Raw genomic sequence first — 14244 nt, 5'->3', positions numbered from 1 at the left:
ATTATGCAATATTATTATTTTGATGAGTTTATTATAAAATGCAAAAATATTCAGTTTCCTTTTTTCTTTTTTGTACTACTTGTAATGAAATTTATTTGCACCAACATCCAAAGAATACAGATTTTACATTGCCTACTTAATTATATTTATCATCTGCCTTTTGTTATTTACCCTGAGGGGCTCTCTTATCAGCAGGGTACTATATTAAAACACCAATACACAGCATGACTTTTGACACTTCAATCTTCTGTAACTGTTTCCTGCGGGATACGGACAAAAGCCCCCCGGACGAAAGCCCCCCATCTAAAAATGACAAGGTGGACAAAAGCCCCCCCCCATGAAATTTTCACATAGGACAAAAGCCCCCCCCCATAAAAAAGTAAAGGTAGGACAAAAGCCCCCCCCCACATTGTCAATCAAATTTACATATAGTGTATTAAAGTTGTGATTTTTTATGTGTTTAAAAGGTATGTATGGACATCACATGTAGGTGACATAGTGCTTAGGATATTAATTTGATCCCTTTACAAAAGTGATTAAACATTACTACTCTTCTGACCCTTGTTGTGTATTTGAAAAGCTATGAATTCGGTATCGCATGCATGCATTATTTAATTTTTTATCATAAACTTTGTTATCACTTCAATATATACATTATAAATAAACATTAAAACAAATTATTTTCATTTTTATTTAAAAAGTTTGTGTGAAATTTGATGAATTTGAGCACCTGCTCGTGTGAAAAAAGATGGGGGGGGGGCTTTTGTCCTACCTGTATTTTTGATGGGGGGCTTTTGTCCTATGTGAAAATTTCATGGGGGGCTTTTGTCCACCTTGTCATTTTTTGGACGGGGGGGGGGGGGCTTTCGTCAGGGGGGGGGGGGGCTTTTGTCCTACACTCTATCATGTATGGTATTTTTGTTAAAAATAAAAAACAGATCTGCATTAAAGTAATATGGAAGAGTTGCAAAAGTTTTATAATCATGTATAAATTTCTTTAAAATATATTATCTTCTAAATGTGTTTAAACTGACAAGGTAAATTTGTCAAATCTATAATAGAAAAAAATAACATTTCCCAGTTCAGAAACTCAAAGATGATTTAAATGCAGAATTGCAAGAAATGTGGAAAATATTGATATGAGGTCTTTCCAGAATAGTTAACACTGATATTGATTTTAAACCAGTTTTTTTATGATAAGATTCAAAGACAATAATGACAATAATACCTAACATGCGTTTATGCCATTTTTATTATTTTTTTACATTTGATTATACAAAAATTAAAGTCATTTATCTTAGATGTCTTACATGTATTTTGGGGGGAAAAAACAGGAAAATTTTAATAAATATAGCATACATCTGCGTTTTTGTTATTTACCCTGAGGCCCTCTTATCAGCAGGAGACAGTATAATGAAAACAGGCGCTCTCAGAAAAATACAATACACAGCATGACTTGAGACTGTCCTCTTGTATAAAAGCATTCCCTTTAAACATTAATTTTTTAATATAGAAATCTTAAATAAAGTTATCAATTTATTTATTTCATGCACAGATATATAAACTTATATTTAGCTCCATGATTTCATGGATTTTTTTTAATTATTTATATCTTTTAAAAGTATGCAGGCATTTCATGATTGAAAAACATAATATCAGTGTATCATCATGCAGTGTATGGATTGTTTTAAAATCAATGTATTAATATTCTCTTTCAATCTTGAACATGAGGAATTGCCTCCTACGTTATATACTATTATGTAGAGTGGCAAGAAATGTGGATAAATGGATATATATATAGAAAATTCCGCTTAAGAGACAATAATATCTAACATGCATTTATGCCATTATGATTTTTTTTTGTATATTTGATTAAACAAAAATTATGGTCATTTATCTATATAACAGACTAACAAGCCTGAGTGCCAACACCTGATGAATCCCAGGCTTATGACTAACATGCATTTTGAGAAAACCAGGGAATTTCAATGCATTCTAATAATTTAGTATTCAACTGTGTAATGCTTGCATAATTATGTTTTTAAGATAAAAATAATTAAAATATTATCCATAAAATAAATAAATTTGATAACTTTATTCATGATTTCAATATTAAAAATTTAATGTATAAAGGGAATACTTTTATTGAAGAGGAAAATCTCAAGTCATGCTGTGTATTGGTATTTTCTGAGAGGGACTATTTTCATTATACCACTCTCCTGCTGATAAGAGGGCCTCAGGGTAAATGACAGTCAATTTTTCAGATTATAAGTATGCATTAAAATTCCCCGGTTTTCTCAAAATGCATGTTGCACTCAGGCTTTTTAGTCATATAGATAAATGAACATCATTTTTGTATAATCAAATATACAAAAAACTCATAATGGCATAAATGCATATTAGATATTATTGTCTCTAAAGCGGAATTTATCCACATTTCTTGCCATTTTGCATAATAATATATAACTTAAGAGGCAATTACTCATGTTCAAGATTAAAAGAGAATATTAATTCATTGATTTTAAAACAATCCATACACTGTGATATTATGTTTTTTAACCATGAAATGCTTGCATACTTTTTAAAGATATAAATAATTAAAAATTTTCCATGGAATAAATAAAATTGATAACGTTATCGAGATTTCTATATTAAAAATTTAATGTATAAAGGGAATGCTTTTATTCAAGAGAAAAGTCTCAAGTCATACTGTGTATTGGTATTTTCTGAGAGGGACTGTTTTCATTATACCACTCTCCTGCTGATAAGAGGGCCTCAGGGTAAATAACAAAAATGCAGATGTATGCAATATTTATTTGAAATTTCCTGTTTTTTTTTCCCTCCAAAATACGTGTAAGACATATATAGATAAATGACTGTATTTGTTGTATAATCAAATGTAAAAAATAATCATAATGGCATAAACGCATGTTAGATATTATTGTCTTTGAAGTGGAATTTTCTAATCTTATCATAAAAAACTGGTTTAAAATCAATATCAGTGTTAATATAAAGTTCTGACCTTCGTCAGAGTTTGAAAAGAGGAAAAAACACAGGGTCTTTTAAAGAAATTTAAAGGGCAATTAATTAATAAATTGTATGTCCCAAAATATCCCAAATTGGATACACTGTACTGTAAAAAGAGATCCAAACTTTCCAAATGATAACTAATTATAATTAACATCATAAATATAAAAACACGATTACAAAGAATAATTTAAGAACATTCGAATAAAAACTGAAAATAATTAAATGAAAATATGTTTAAATGACAGAAAATAAAATCAATTAATTCATACTTTTATTTGAAATTTTTTGCGCATAAATCGTATGTCCCAGGTTTGGAGTACGGAACAGAACTGTAAATTGTCTCTGTAAAAACACTAGTAAATTGGCAATTAAGTGTTTCGGCTTTATCTATGTCTGTTTCAGCGGATTTACCGTTTTCTTACTTTAAGGGTGGTATACCTTGCGGGTCTTACTTCGATCTGACTACTATCACATATACGTGTATAAGAGAAGACTTCATTCCATAAAAAACATTTCATTAATATTAATTTTTGAAGAAAAAAAAAACAACAACAAACAAACCAAAATAACAACAACACAATCTGCATAATTTATATAATGTCATCTACTATACATGGCAAAACAACTAAATAGTTGTGTACGTGTGTGTATTTGCGTTTATTTATACTCGCCACCGGTTGCCCATATGGGCGAGTCCTCCAGAAGAGTATTTGTCATTTTATTTTTTTGGAGGATAGTGCAATTACAAGTACAGAAAGATGCCCCAATTCCAGAAGCTTCTCCTGGTTCTTTAGCGTGCCAAGTATTAAAGCACCCATACACGGGACCTCGATTTAAAGAGCCATCTTAAAGACTGATTAGTAATTTTAGTTGGCCAGCCCGGGAATCGAACCCACAATGTCGAGATTACAAGTCTCGCGCTCTAACCGATTGAGCTATGCGGGCTGGCATCTAACTCAATAGTTTCGTAATATCTTGACTTTTATTCATAATCATTATCCGAAATAGCGGTACTCAACCTACCTCTATTAAAACTGAACATATTCTTCATATGTCTTATTAAACAAGAACATCCCAAAAATTGTCCATGTTCTGTGTTATTGCATAAGGCCATAATTATGACAGAAAATAAAGGCTTTGGTGGTTTTTTCGGGTCCAGTGATCCAGATCTAAATATTCCAGGTATAAAGGTTTTATATTTAACTCATTAAAACGGGAATGATTCTTACGTTTTTAAGAAAACTCAATTTGTCCTTCGCCATGAGTTTCAGAATGGGTGGGGTAATTAGAAAATTTATATGGTTTGGGTAGATATATAGTATATTTTGTATATTTAATTTTGTTAAGATTTATATGAAGATGTTACATCCCACAATCATGCATCCTACCACAGGTGTTTGGCACGTTGATTGGTTACTACCCCCCCCCCCCCCCTCCCTTTCCCTGCTTACCCACACAGACTGTGTGACACTTGGGGTGTGGAGCTCAAAACGCCTTTAAAATCCAAATAAAATGTATATTTATAATAAATAGAATATCAAATTCGTATAAGTTCATTACTGAATGTTTTGAACTCTTTAAATAAAATAATAATATGCTCCCCGAGACTCGCATAATATATCCGATTCAGAGTCAACTCGTCCTCTGGTCAACTCGTCACCTTTTTGGTCAACTCGTCCCCTGGACAACTCGTCCTCTAGTCAACTCGTCCCCAACTCGTCCCTTATATTTTATTACTACTTGTTTTTCATATAGTTCATAAATCATTATAGACTGTTAAAATAATATATTATAAAATTACTGAATTGGACATATTTTGACGCTTTTTGTATGCGAATATTTGGAGTTTCATCTTATAATAAGGATATATATGCATAATTCTGATTAAATTACATACAGAAAAAAAAACACAAAGACGATCAATAGCAATAACATTTAATGTATAAAAACATGTTTTATATGCAAAGATAAAATATCTTAAAGTATGTCTTTTTTGTCAATATTATGTCATACATGTATATATTTACTTTCACTTTCACACTTTCATTTAATTAACACGATCCTTCTATAATGAGATCAATACGCACCGACATAAAGTTTTAGCGCTTCTAATTTCTGTTAATCTGTCGTCAGTCTTTAATCCATTCAGGGAGGCGGTAAAAATCAAAAGAGTTGGACCTAATTTTAGTTTTAATTATCATTAAACTCCGATTAATTAAACATTAATTGAATGTTTGTAAACTTACCTGTCATTGTAGTTTGACATCAAAGCTATGCACGTGCACTTAGATAAAGATCATTAAAATTTAACGTAAAAAGACGTAATTATTTTATTAATATTTCGATATCAATCAAATTCAGTATTAATTTTACATATTTTACATAAAAGAATTATTTAAAGACATTTTAAAGACAGAGATCGAAAGTAGGGGACGAGTTGACCATATTAGGGACGAGTTGACCAAAAGTAGGGGACGAGTTGACCAAAAAGGTGTCGAGTTGACCAGAGGACGAGTTGACCAGGGGACGAGTTGACCGGATTGCATATATCCACACACTGCCAGTTTTCAATCACAACCACTTTTCAATCACCCCTAGAATTTTTTTATTTTTGACCTTATTTGTCATGTAACCAAACTGTAAGCACATCTTGTACTCCCCTTGACTAAATTTATCAGCAGCAATGTCAATTTAGGCGATAAAAAAAGAAAATGCTAGCATTTTAGTTCAAAATATGTAAAAAGTGTGTTTTCCACTAATCCTTTATTTACACAGTTACAAATCGCAATAATTTTCTAAAAATAATTGATATACAGACTCAGTTTTTTGTCAGTCTGCAGAAATGGATATTAAGTTGGACAACTGTTTCAATATCATGAAGTCACAATGTATACTGCACTTCAAAAGTTGTAATTTTAATATGTACATATTTTACCATACAGTTCTTAATTGGAAGGTAATACATCAGTAAAGTAACAGTCACTTAACCAAGGAAAAACATTCTCTGTGATAACTCTCAGTAAGCAGTCACTAGAATCGGGTCATATAGACCCTAAGATCCTAAAAATTTCACAAGAACATGCTTTTTCTGTTATGCAAATTGAAATGTACATCCATACCCCAATTGTGACAGCTTTACCACTGCAAATAAATATCTAGATTGAAAAACGGCATTATAATTAGGTTAAAATTGTTTATTACCATTTATCTGAAGTTGAGTTTGTCAAAATTTCTCCAAAATACAGAACTAATTATATTTTAACATTGTATGACATTTTTTATGTGGTACAGTTTATATTTTGTTAACTGATTGAAAAGTGGTTGTGAAATTTTGAAGAACAGGAAAATGGGTCAGTAATGATTTGTCCTCAATTCATAGTAATAATACAAGTAAAATTTTAAAAAGTTGGTGCATTTATTAGCTGAAATGATAATATTTGCAGAATTGAAAGAGAATTTTTTTTATATATAATTTCACTGTCAGTTATTGTTGAAAAATCTGTTAGCTGATTGGAAAGAGGCAGTACGGGGATAATTTTATTCAACTCTTTCAATAAATTCAGGATTTAACTTACAGTAATTCAATATCCTCTATTTATTATACTCCTGCGCCGGGTTTAATTATCTTTATGTGATAAATTAATTCTTTTCTTAATCTTATTATGCTGCCCGAAGGGAGAGCATAATTATAAACTGTTATGGACGTCGCATTGTCCGTCTGTCTTAATTTTCTTCAGGAATATAACTCTGAAACTACCAGAGGTTTCAACAACTTTGTAGGTTAATATATCTCATTGGGTAGTGGGTAGAAGTGCAGTGCGAAAGAACCATAACGCTTTGTTATCTAATTTTAAAGTTATTGCCTTGTTCATTTTAAACTCTGAACCTTTGGGACATAACTGGTATCAAGAAGAAACTTTGTATATAAATATTATATAGTATATGTGGTTTATGTATTATTAAATATATTTTGTTAAGAAGAAGTGCAGTGTATAAAATTGTAACTCTGCCTTGCCTAATATTAGAGTTATTGCCCTTTTCACCTTTACACTGAACTGTCCGGGACATAACTCTGAAACTATAAGAGATATTTTCTCTGTGTTCTCTGTATTTTCCGGGAGCATAACCCGGTACATCCGCTCTTGTTTCACAAATTAAAATCATGTTTCTTTGTATTTGTATTTTAGTGAAAGGGACAGCAGCTCTCTCACCTTACATGAACTTAGATCCAAGAATAGTTCAAGTAAGTGTAATATTTACCATATTCATTAACTTTATAGATTTCATATACTAAAGTTAGAAAAGGCATCAATTTAAAACTAGTACTGATAAATTTCTACATGTATTTAATGATATTCAACCTGCCTGAAGATCAAACTGGTCTCAATTACTTAGTCTTCCTGCACAGAGGATGTGACTAAGCTAAAAAGTTATTTGTTTGCATTAATTTCGAGTAATGCTGGTTCAAATATGTGTGTTAAATGTTACATTGTATAAACATTATTTTCTTAATTTGAAAATAAGTAAATATCTGAAGATATATTGCCAGATTTACTTTTAAGTTTGATTTGGGACAAGGTGAATCATTGTGGACTTTAGAAAACCAGTGTGGTATTGAATTACGGGTAGAATTGAAGGGTTGGTGTTGACTAGCCTACCTTGTAGCAATGATTGCAGCACATTATTATTGTATACCGTTTCAAACTCTCTTTTTGTCTAATATATTTTTACCCTGAAAGAATATTTTATTTTAAATTACACATACATGTAAACTATATATGAGCCGAGTCATGACAAAATCAACATAATGGGTTCACTATCAGTTTCTCTACTTGTTATATAGTTGTTAATGAACAGCATGGATCCTGATCAGACTGCGCAGGCTGGTCTGGATCCATGCTGGTCGCAAACCCTTTATGTTGGTTTTGTCATGACACGGCTCATATATGTAACTTTATGTTTCAGGATAATGAAAATTACATTTTATCTGAGGGAGCTGGAGGTCATCAGAGAGGCAAGTTTGAAAAAGCATTCTCTCAGATAGGTGGATGTGTATTTATAGGTGAGTGTTTAAGGAATACCTCGTTTCCACCTTGATTCTTAACATGACTACACAAATTATATGAAAAGCTGTCCTACACTGGCTTTGATGTCCCTTGTTCACAGTTGGATTTTGTTGAAAAAATAATAGTTTTCTTAAACATCACTTCAAGTTATTTTATTTTTTAACTTAAAATATTTGTTCTGTTAAAAATCTGCGGTCTCCGCTGTCATTTGAAATTGTTTGTGTATACACATACAAAAAAAAACATTCAGCTGCATGTATGAAAATGAAGTAAAATAATATTCAAATACATTGATTTTGAATTTAAATTCTTAACAAAAATTTTAATGTAGGACGTAGATGACTACTCCGTAACTGGCTTAATTTCTTAAATGGACATGTCGTCACATTAGAGCAAGAACTGGTTAACTCCTATTTGATTTAGTAAGTCTTAACCAGTTACTGCCCTAAAATGACAATATTTCGTCCCTCAATTTTGTTGATGTTTTAAGATGAAAATGTAAATGTCTGCCAACATTATAGAGCTGTTTAGAATTCCCAGATGTACCGGCTGGTGTGGCTCTATATTCTGTACTTGTGATAAAGGCTAATTTATTTTGATTAAAGGTGTTACTCAGTTAACCTAATTATTATTATTATATTCCTCATTATTTTATTCAGGTGGGGCACTGGGAGGAGCTAATGGTGTTATCTCAGGCATCAAAACATCAAAGGGGTACCAAGCCTCTGTTAAAAGAACACAGTAAGTGTTTTACATCAATAACTTTAAGCCACATGGTAATGTAGAAAGATGAATGTAAAATTATTTCATAATACAAACTGGCTCTGACATGCATTATGCCAATACAAGGGTATATAGTGAGTGAACAAAATTTCTGTTAATATCTATAGAAATTTTAATTGTAACATTCAATTTATAAAAAGAGTTGGGTAGTCTTTTTATATTTTAGGCAGATTTATATTTTATCCAAAAAAAATTTCTAATATGAACTTTTAATCAATTACTATTATCAATGGTAAATCTTTTGAGATATATTCAATGTAGTAAAATCGGCTCAGCTTGACAATGAAAAAAACAACAATCATAATGTCAAATTGAGCTAAAAGACCTTGTTAAGAGTAAACCTATGTTTAAATTCCTGTCAGCCATGAATTAAGTTTATATAGAAATTGAGATTACAAAATGTGTGTTTACAAATATGCATTCACATTTTCCTGTTCATTTTTATGCCACCGCAGCATCTGCGATGCGGTGGCATATAGCGATTCACCTGTGTGTGTGTGTGTTTGTTTGTGTGTGTGTGTGTGTGTGTGTGTGTTATATAGATTATATAGTGAACTTAAAAAATCTTCTTGTGAAAAACCAGTAGTCCAATTACAACCAAACTTGGCAGGATTGATCCTTGGGTGAAGGGCTTCCAAAGTTGTTCAAAGAATTTCATTCCATGCAGAAATCTGGTTGCCATGGCAACCAAAAGGAATTATAAGAACAAATTTAAAAAATCTTCTTGTAAAGACCCAAAAGGCCTAGAGCTTAGATATTTTGCATAAGGCATTGTCTGGTAGACCTCTACCAAGATTGTTCAAATTATAGCCCTGGGGTCAAAATCGGCCCCGCCCCGGGGTCATTGATTTTCACTATATGTACATATAGTAAAATTTTAAAATACCTTATTGTAAAGATCCAAATAGCCTAGAGCTTAGATATTTTGCATAAGGCATTGTCTGGTAGACCTCTACCAACATTGTTCAAATTATAGCCCTGGGGTCAAAATAGGCCCCGCCCCGGGGTGATTGTTATATAGATTATATAGTGAACGTAAAAAATCTTCTTGTGAAAAACCAATAGTCCAATTTCAACCAAACTTGGCAGGATTGATCCTTGGGTGAAGGGCTTCCAAAGTTGTTCAAAGAATTTCATTCCATGCAGAAATCTGGTTGCCACGGCAACCAAAAGGAATTATAAGAATAAATTTAAAAAATCTTCTTGTAAAGACCCAAAAGGCCTAGAGCTTAGATATTTTGCATAAGGCATTGTCTGGTAGACCTCTACCAAGATTGTTCAAATTATAGCCCTGGGGTCAAAATCGGCCCTGCCCCGGGGTCATTGATTTTCACTATATGTACATATAGTAAAAACTTAAAATACCTTATTGTAAAGACCCAAATAGCCTAGAGCTTAGATATTTTGCATAAGGCATTGCCTGGTAGACCTCTACCAAGATTGTTCATATTATAGCCCTAGGGTCAAAATCGGCCCCGCCCCGGGGGTCATTGATTTTCACTATATGTACATATAGTAAAAACTTTAAATACCTACTTGTAAAGACCCAAAAGGCCTTGAGCATAAGGCATTGTGTTGTAGACCTCTACCCAGATTGTTCAAATTATAGCCCTCCCGGGGTCAAAATCGGCCCTGCCCCGGGGGTCATTGGTTTTCGTTATATGTATATAGTAAAAACTTAAAAAAATTTCTTCTAGCAATTGACAAATGCTAGAGGTTAGATATTTTGCATGAAACATTGTGTAGAGAACCTCTAGCAAGATTGTTCAAATTATAGCCCTGGGGTCAAAATTGCCCCCGCCCGGGGGGTCATTGATTTTCAATATATACATATAGTAAAAAATAAAAAAATCTTATTGTCTGTAGGTACAAGGCTTCAAAAACTTAAAATACCTTCTTGTAAATGCCCAAAAGGCCTTACAGCTTAGGTATTAATGCGGTGGCATAGCATTTTTCTCAAATGCAATCTTGTTTCAGCATGTTAAACGTTATTAGCAAACAAGGAGCATCATCAGCCCAGGCATTTGGAACTGTTGGTAGGTATTATCTCTAAGTATTAATGTACATAAATGACTTGCAGTATGATCAACAGCTTTCATTAACCTTAACCATGCTGGAACTGAGAATGTTCAGTTGTTGATAGAACCATACCAGCCTATGTATCATTATATCCTGACCAGACTTCCCTCCCAAGCATTCATCACCCTTGTGTCCTCTCCCGTTTTCATAATAATGGAATCGGCTTGTCTGCCCTGAAGTCCGCCTGTTGGTTTTTCCTTGTCCCCCAAGAACTTAAGATTCCTTTGACACACAACCTTCATATTTGGAATTTAGATTGGTCATGATTAGTAGATGATCCCTATTGATTTTGAGGTCACAAGGTCAAACGTCAAGTTCACAGAGGCCTTGACCAAAAAGTTTGTCTGTCCAATAACTTCAGAAACCTTTGACCCACAGTCTTCATATTTGGCATGGAGGTTTATCATGACCATTAGGTGACCCCTAGTGATTTTGAGGTCACTGGGTCAAAGGTCCAAAAAAAGCTTTTCCACTAAATTGCGTAAGAGAACTTTGGTCAACAGTCTTTATATATGGTATTGAGGTTGTTTATGATAGTAAATGACCCCTATCGATTTTTATGTGACTGTGTCAAAGGTCAGGGTCTTAGGGGCCTTTACTATAATAAGCTTGTCTGCTCAAATGCTTAAGAATGCCTGTCCACAGTGTATTGATTTTGACACTTTAACATTTAAAGCGTGTAGAATACAATTAACTTAGCAGTGCACTGGCTTAGTGACCTCAGATTTGGCATGGAGGTTGTCCTGCCACTGTTGATTCTGACAAAGTGGTATGATGGGGTATTCACGCCATGACAGTGGCAGTTCTAGTTGGCTCAGTGCCTCCAAGGTGCTCTGCTGGTGTGACTGGGTTGTGTTACCGTTTCATGCTGTGAATGTCAGCTTGCCATGTTAATCTTTGTTTTATACTATTGATTGACCAACTAAAACTTTTCATCTTGATATGATGAAAAAATGAAAATTACAGTTCTGAAATCTGAAGCTTGAAAAATCCATCTAAGAAATTCAGGAGGTATCTTTCTCTCTGCTGGCATAATGCAACTAATCAAAAAAGTTTTGTTTTTATTTCTGTATTTGCAATGTATAAATCCACTTTGATAAAAAAACTGATCTCTAAAAAAGCCCATTCCTGTCTCAGAATCTGTTCAAGATATACATTGAACATCGAGTATAGAAATAGTGAATTTCATTAATTTGAATGTATTATTTATTTATAATTGTTAAACTTAAATATATATTCATATTCAACATTTGTTTGGTTTCAGCGTTTATGTACAGTGCAATAGACACAAGTTTATCATTATTGGGAAGTCATGATGAAGACTTGAATACAGTGATATCTGGAACAACAACAGGACTTTTATATAAATGTACAGGTAGGTTTCCATAGAAACAAGTATTGTGATAATTTGCTTTCAAACTCTATAAATAGACATTAGGATCTGGTGATGTATGCATAATGTAATACACAAAATTTTCTATTTAAGTACGTCTGTGTCATTTATAAACAGGTTTTCTGATGGTATAAACTGGCAATCCGATTGGCATGTGAACATTGTCCAACACTTCCTCTATTTCTCAGGGATGTCAACCAAACTTTCTCACTTTTTTTGTTAATAAGTTGCCTAATGCAGGTTTTTAGGTGTTTTTGTGATTTGGTCATTATATGGTTATATGAGAGCAGAATTATGACTTGTTAATTTTTTTTAAATAACAAAAAAGACCATTTCTGTGAAATCCTGTATCATATAATTTTAATGACAATTCTAGTTTGCTTTTAATAATGAAATTTTTGCCTTTGTACATTAATAAGTTCTTGTCTTTTTTTCTAGGGGGATTAAAAGGACTCCGTAAAGGTGGTGCTGTAGGACTTGGACTATCATTATTATACTGTTTGTCAACTAGTCCGCGGATATGGGCATCCTATTGAAAACATTTACAAGTGTTAAGTTCAGGAACAATGTTTTTACAAATGAAAGGACTCATTCTAGAGCAAGCTATCAATCATTCAATGTACTGGACACCATTGTTTGGACACCGTTTCGTACATCAGAAGCTATAAGTCAAGAGAGTTGCTGTCATCAATATAATATATAGGACCTAATCTATGGGGAAAAAATGACCTAGATATTATTTTGGAAGTGTAATATTGCCCAATGGGTTAAATGGTGTCTCTTCATCATTGTAAATCATTTTAGACTGATGATCATGATGATGTAGCAAAGTTGTATTATTTCTGATAAATGCTGATAAATTTTATTGTTTAATTATTTTAGAACTTTGATTTAAGATTCTAATAAAAACTGTTATAGGTAGAACATTGATTTTTAATCTTTCATATTGAAGAAATTCGCTTTGCTTTTGAGTCATTTAATGTTAACACATTTAAGAGTGAACATGGAGAATAAAATGAATATGCTGAATGCTATTACATGAATGGAAGATGAATGTTGTTTTAGCAATAAAATAAAATATGTGTTGGAAGTATATAAATTTGATAGAGAAGTAATTCAAAGCGTTATTCAACTATTACTATCATTACTTTTAATATGTTAATTGGAAGGTGGGGTAAGGTTTAATGAATAATTGGCTTTGATTGCAATCACTAAACTAAGAAATTGGTATAGGACATGCTTTATTATTTTGCTTTACCTAAGATATGTTTGATTCAAAGTGATAAGTCTTAAATTTTGACATCCCTAAAATCGGTTATGGGCTGTTCAAAAGTTGAAGTTTAACATGTCCATATAAGAAAATTAGCTGGTAAAGGGTAAAGATGTTTGCATTTTGATTTTGATTGTTACTATGTGATAAAAAAATTGAAGGAAATCATGAAAAAAAAAAAATACTAAAAATTAATTTTATAGGGGCTGTTAGTTATTTGGAATTGAATTTTTAAAACATTTTGTATATGATTCTCTAATAGATGAACATCAAAGTGTGTGTTTAGATATTTGAGATATTTCCTACTTTAGCAATTACTGAAATTGATGTTTTTATATGAAATAAAGTATTCAAGTATAATGTGTGTTATGTTTAAAGTAAATAAAGGAGATAATAATACATTTATTGAGGCAATTTTGTATGGCATGCAGTCTGTTGTTTTTCACCATGGATTTTACTAAATTATACCCAATTTTAATCTAAAACATATGTTCAAAAATGGCGTGGTTTCCGTTTTAGAATGATAAGTAATAGAAAGAGCATTGAAACACAGACTGAGGTTATCTGATTAGTTAGTTAATGTAAATCAGATTGCCGACTGTTTTGATGTTCTTTTTTATCAT

General features: G+C 32.2%; 1 protein-coding gene across 1 annotated transcript; it reads left to right on the top strand.

The window, feature by feature from the left end:
* Positions 1–4089: 4089 nt before the first annotated feature.
* Positions 4090–13434, top strand: LOC132755798 (mitochondrial import inner membrane translocase subunit Tim23-like). Its single transcript, XM_060746718.1, has 7 exons — positions 4090–4212; positions 7218–7273; positions 7996–8092; positions 8756–8837; positions 10857–10915; positions 12223–12333; positions 12790–13434. The coding sequence occupies exons 1-7, from the start codon at positions 4149–4151 to the stop codon at positions 12885–12887; spliced, it is 567 nt and encodes a 188-aa protein (XP_060602701.1). The 5' UTR covers positions 4090–4148; the 3' UTR covers positions 12888–13434.
* Positions 13435–14244: the final 810 nt, after the last annotated feature.

This window comes from Ruditapes philippinarum, unplaced genomic scaffold, assembly GCF_026571515.1.
Source record: "Ruditapes philippinarum isolate M1 unplaced genomic scaffold, ASM2657151v2 ctg3192_1_1_1_1, whole genome shotgun sequence".
Classification (NCBI taxonomy): Eukaryota; Metazoa; Mollusca; class Bivalvia; order Venerida; family Veneridae; genus Ruditapes; species Ruditapes philippinarum.
This window is presented reverse-complemented; position numbering and strand designations above follow the sequence as displayed.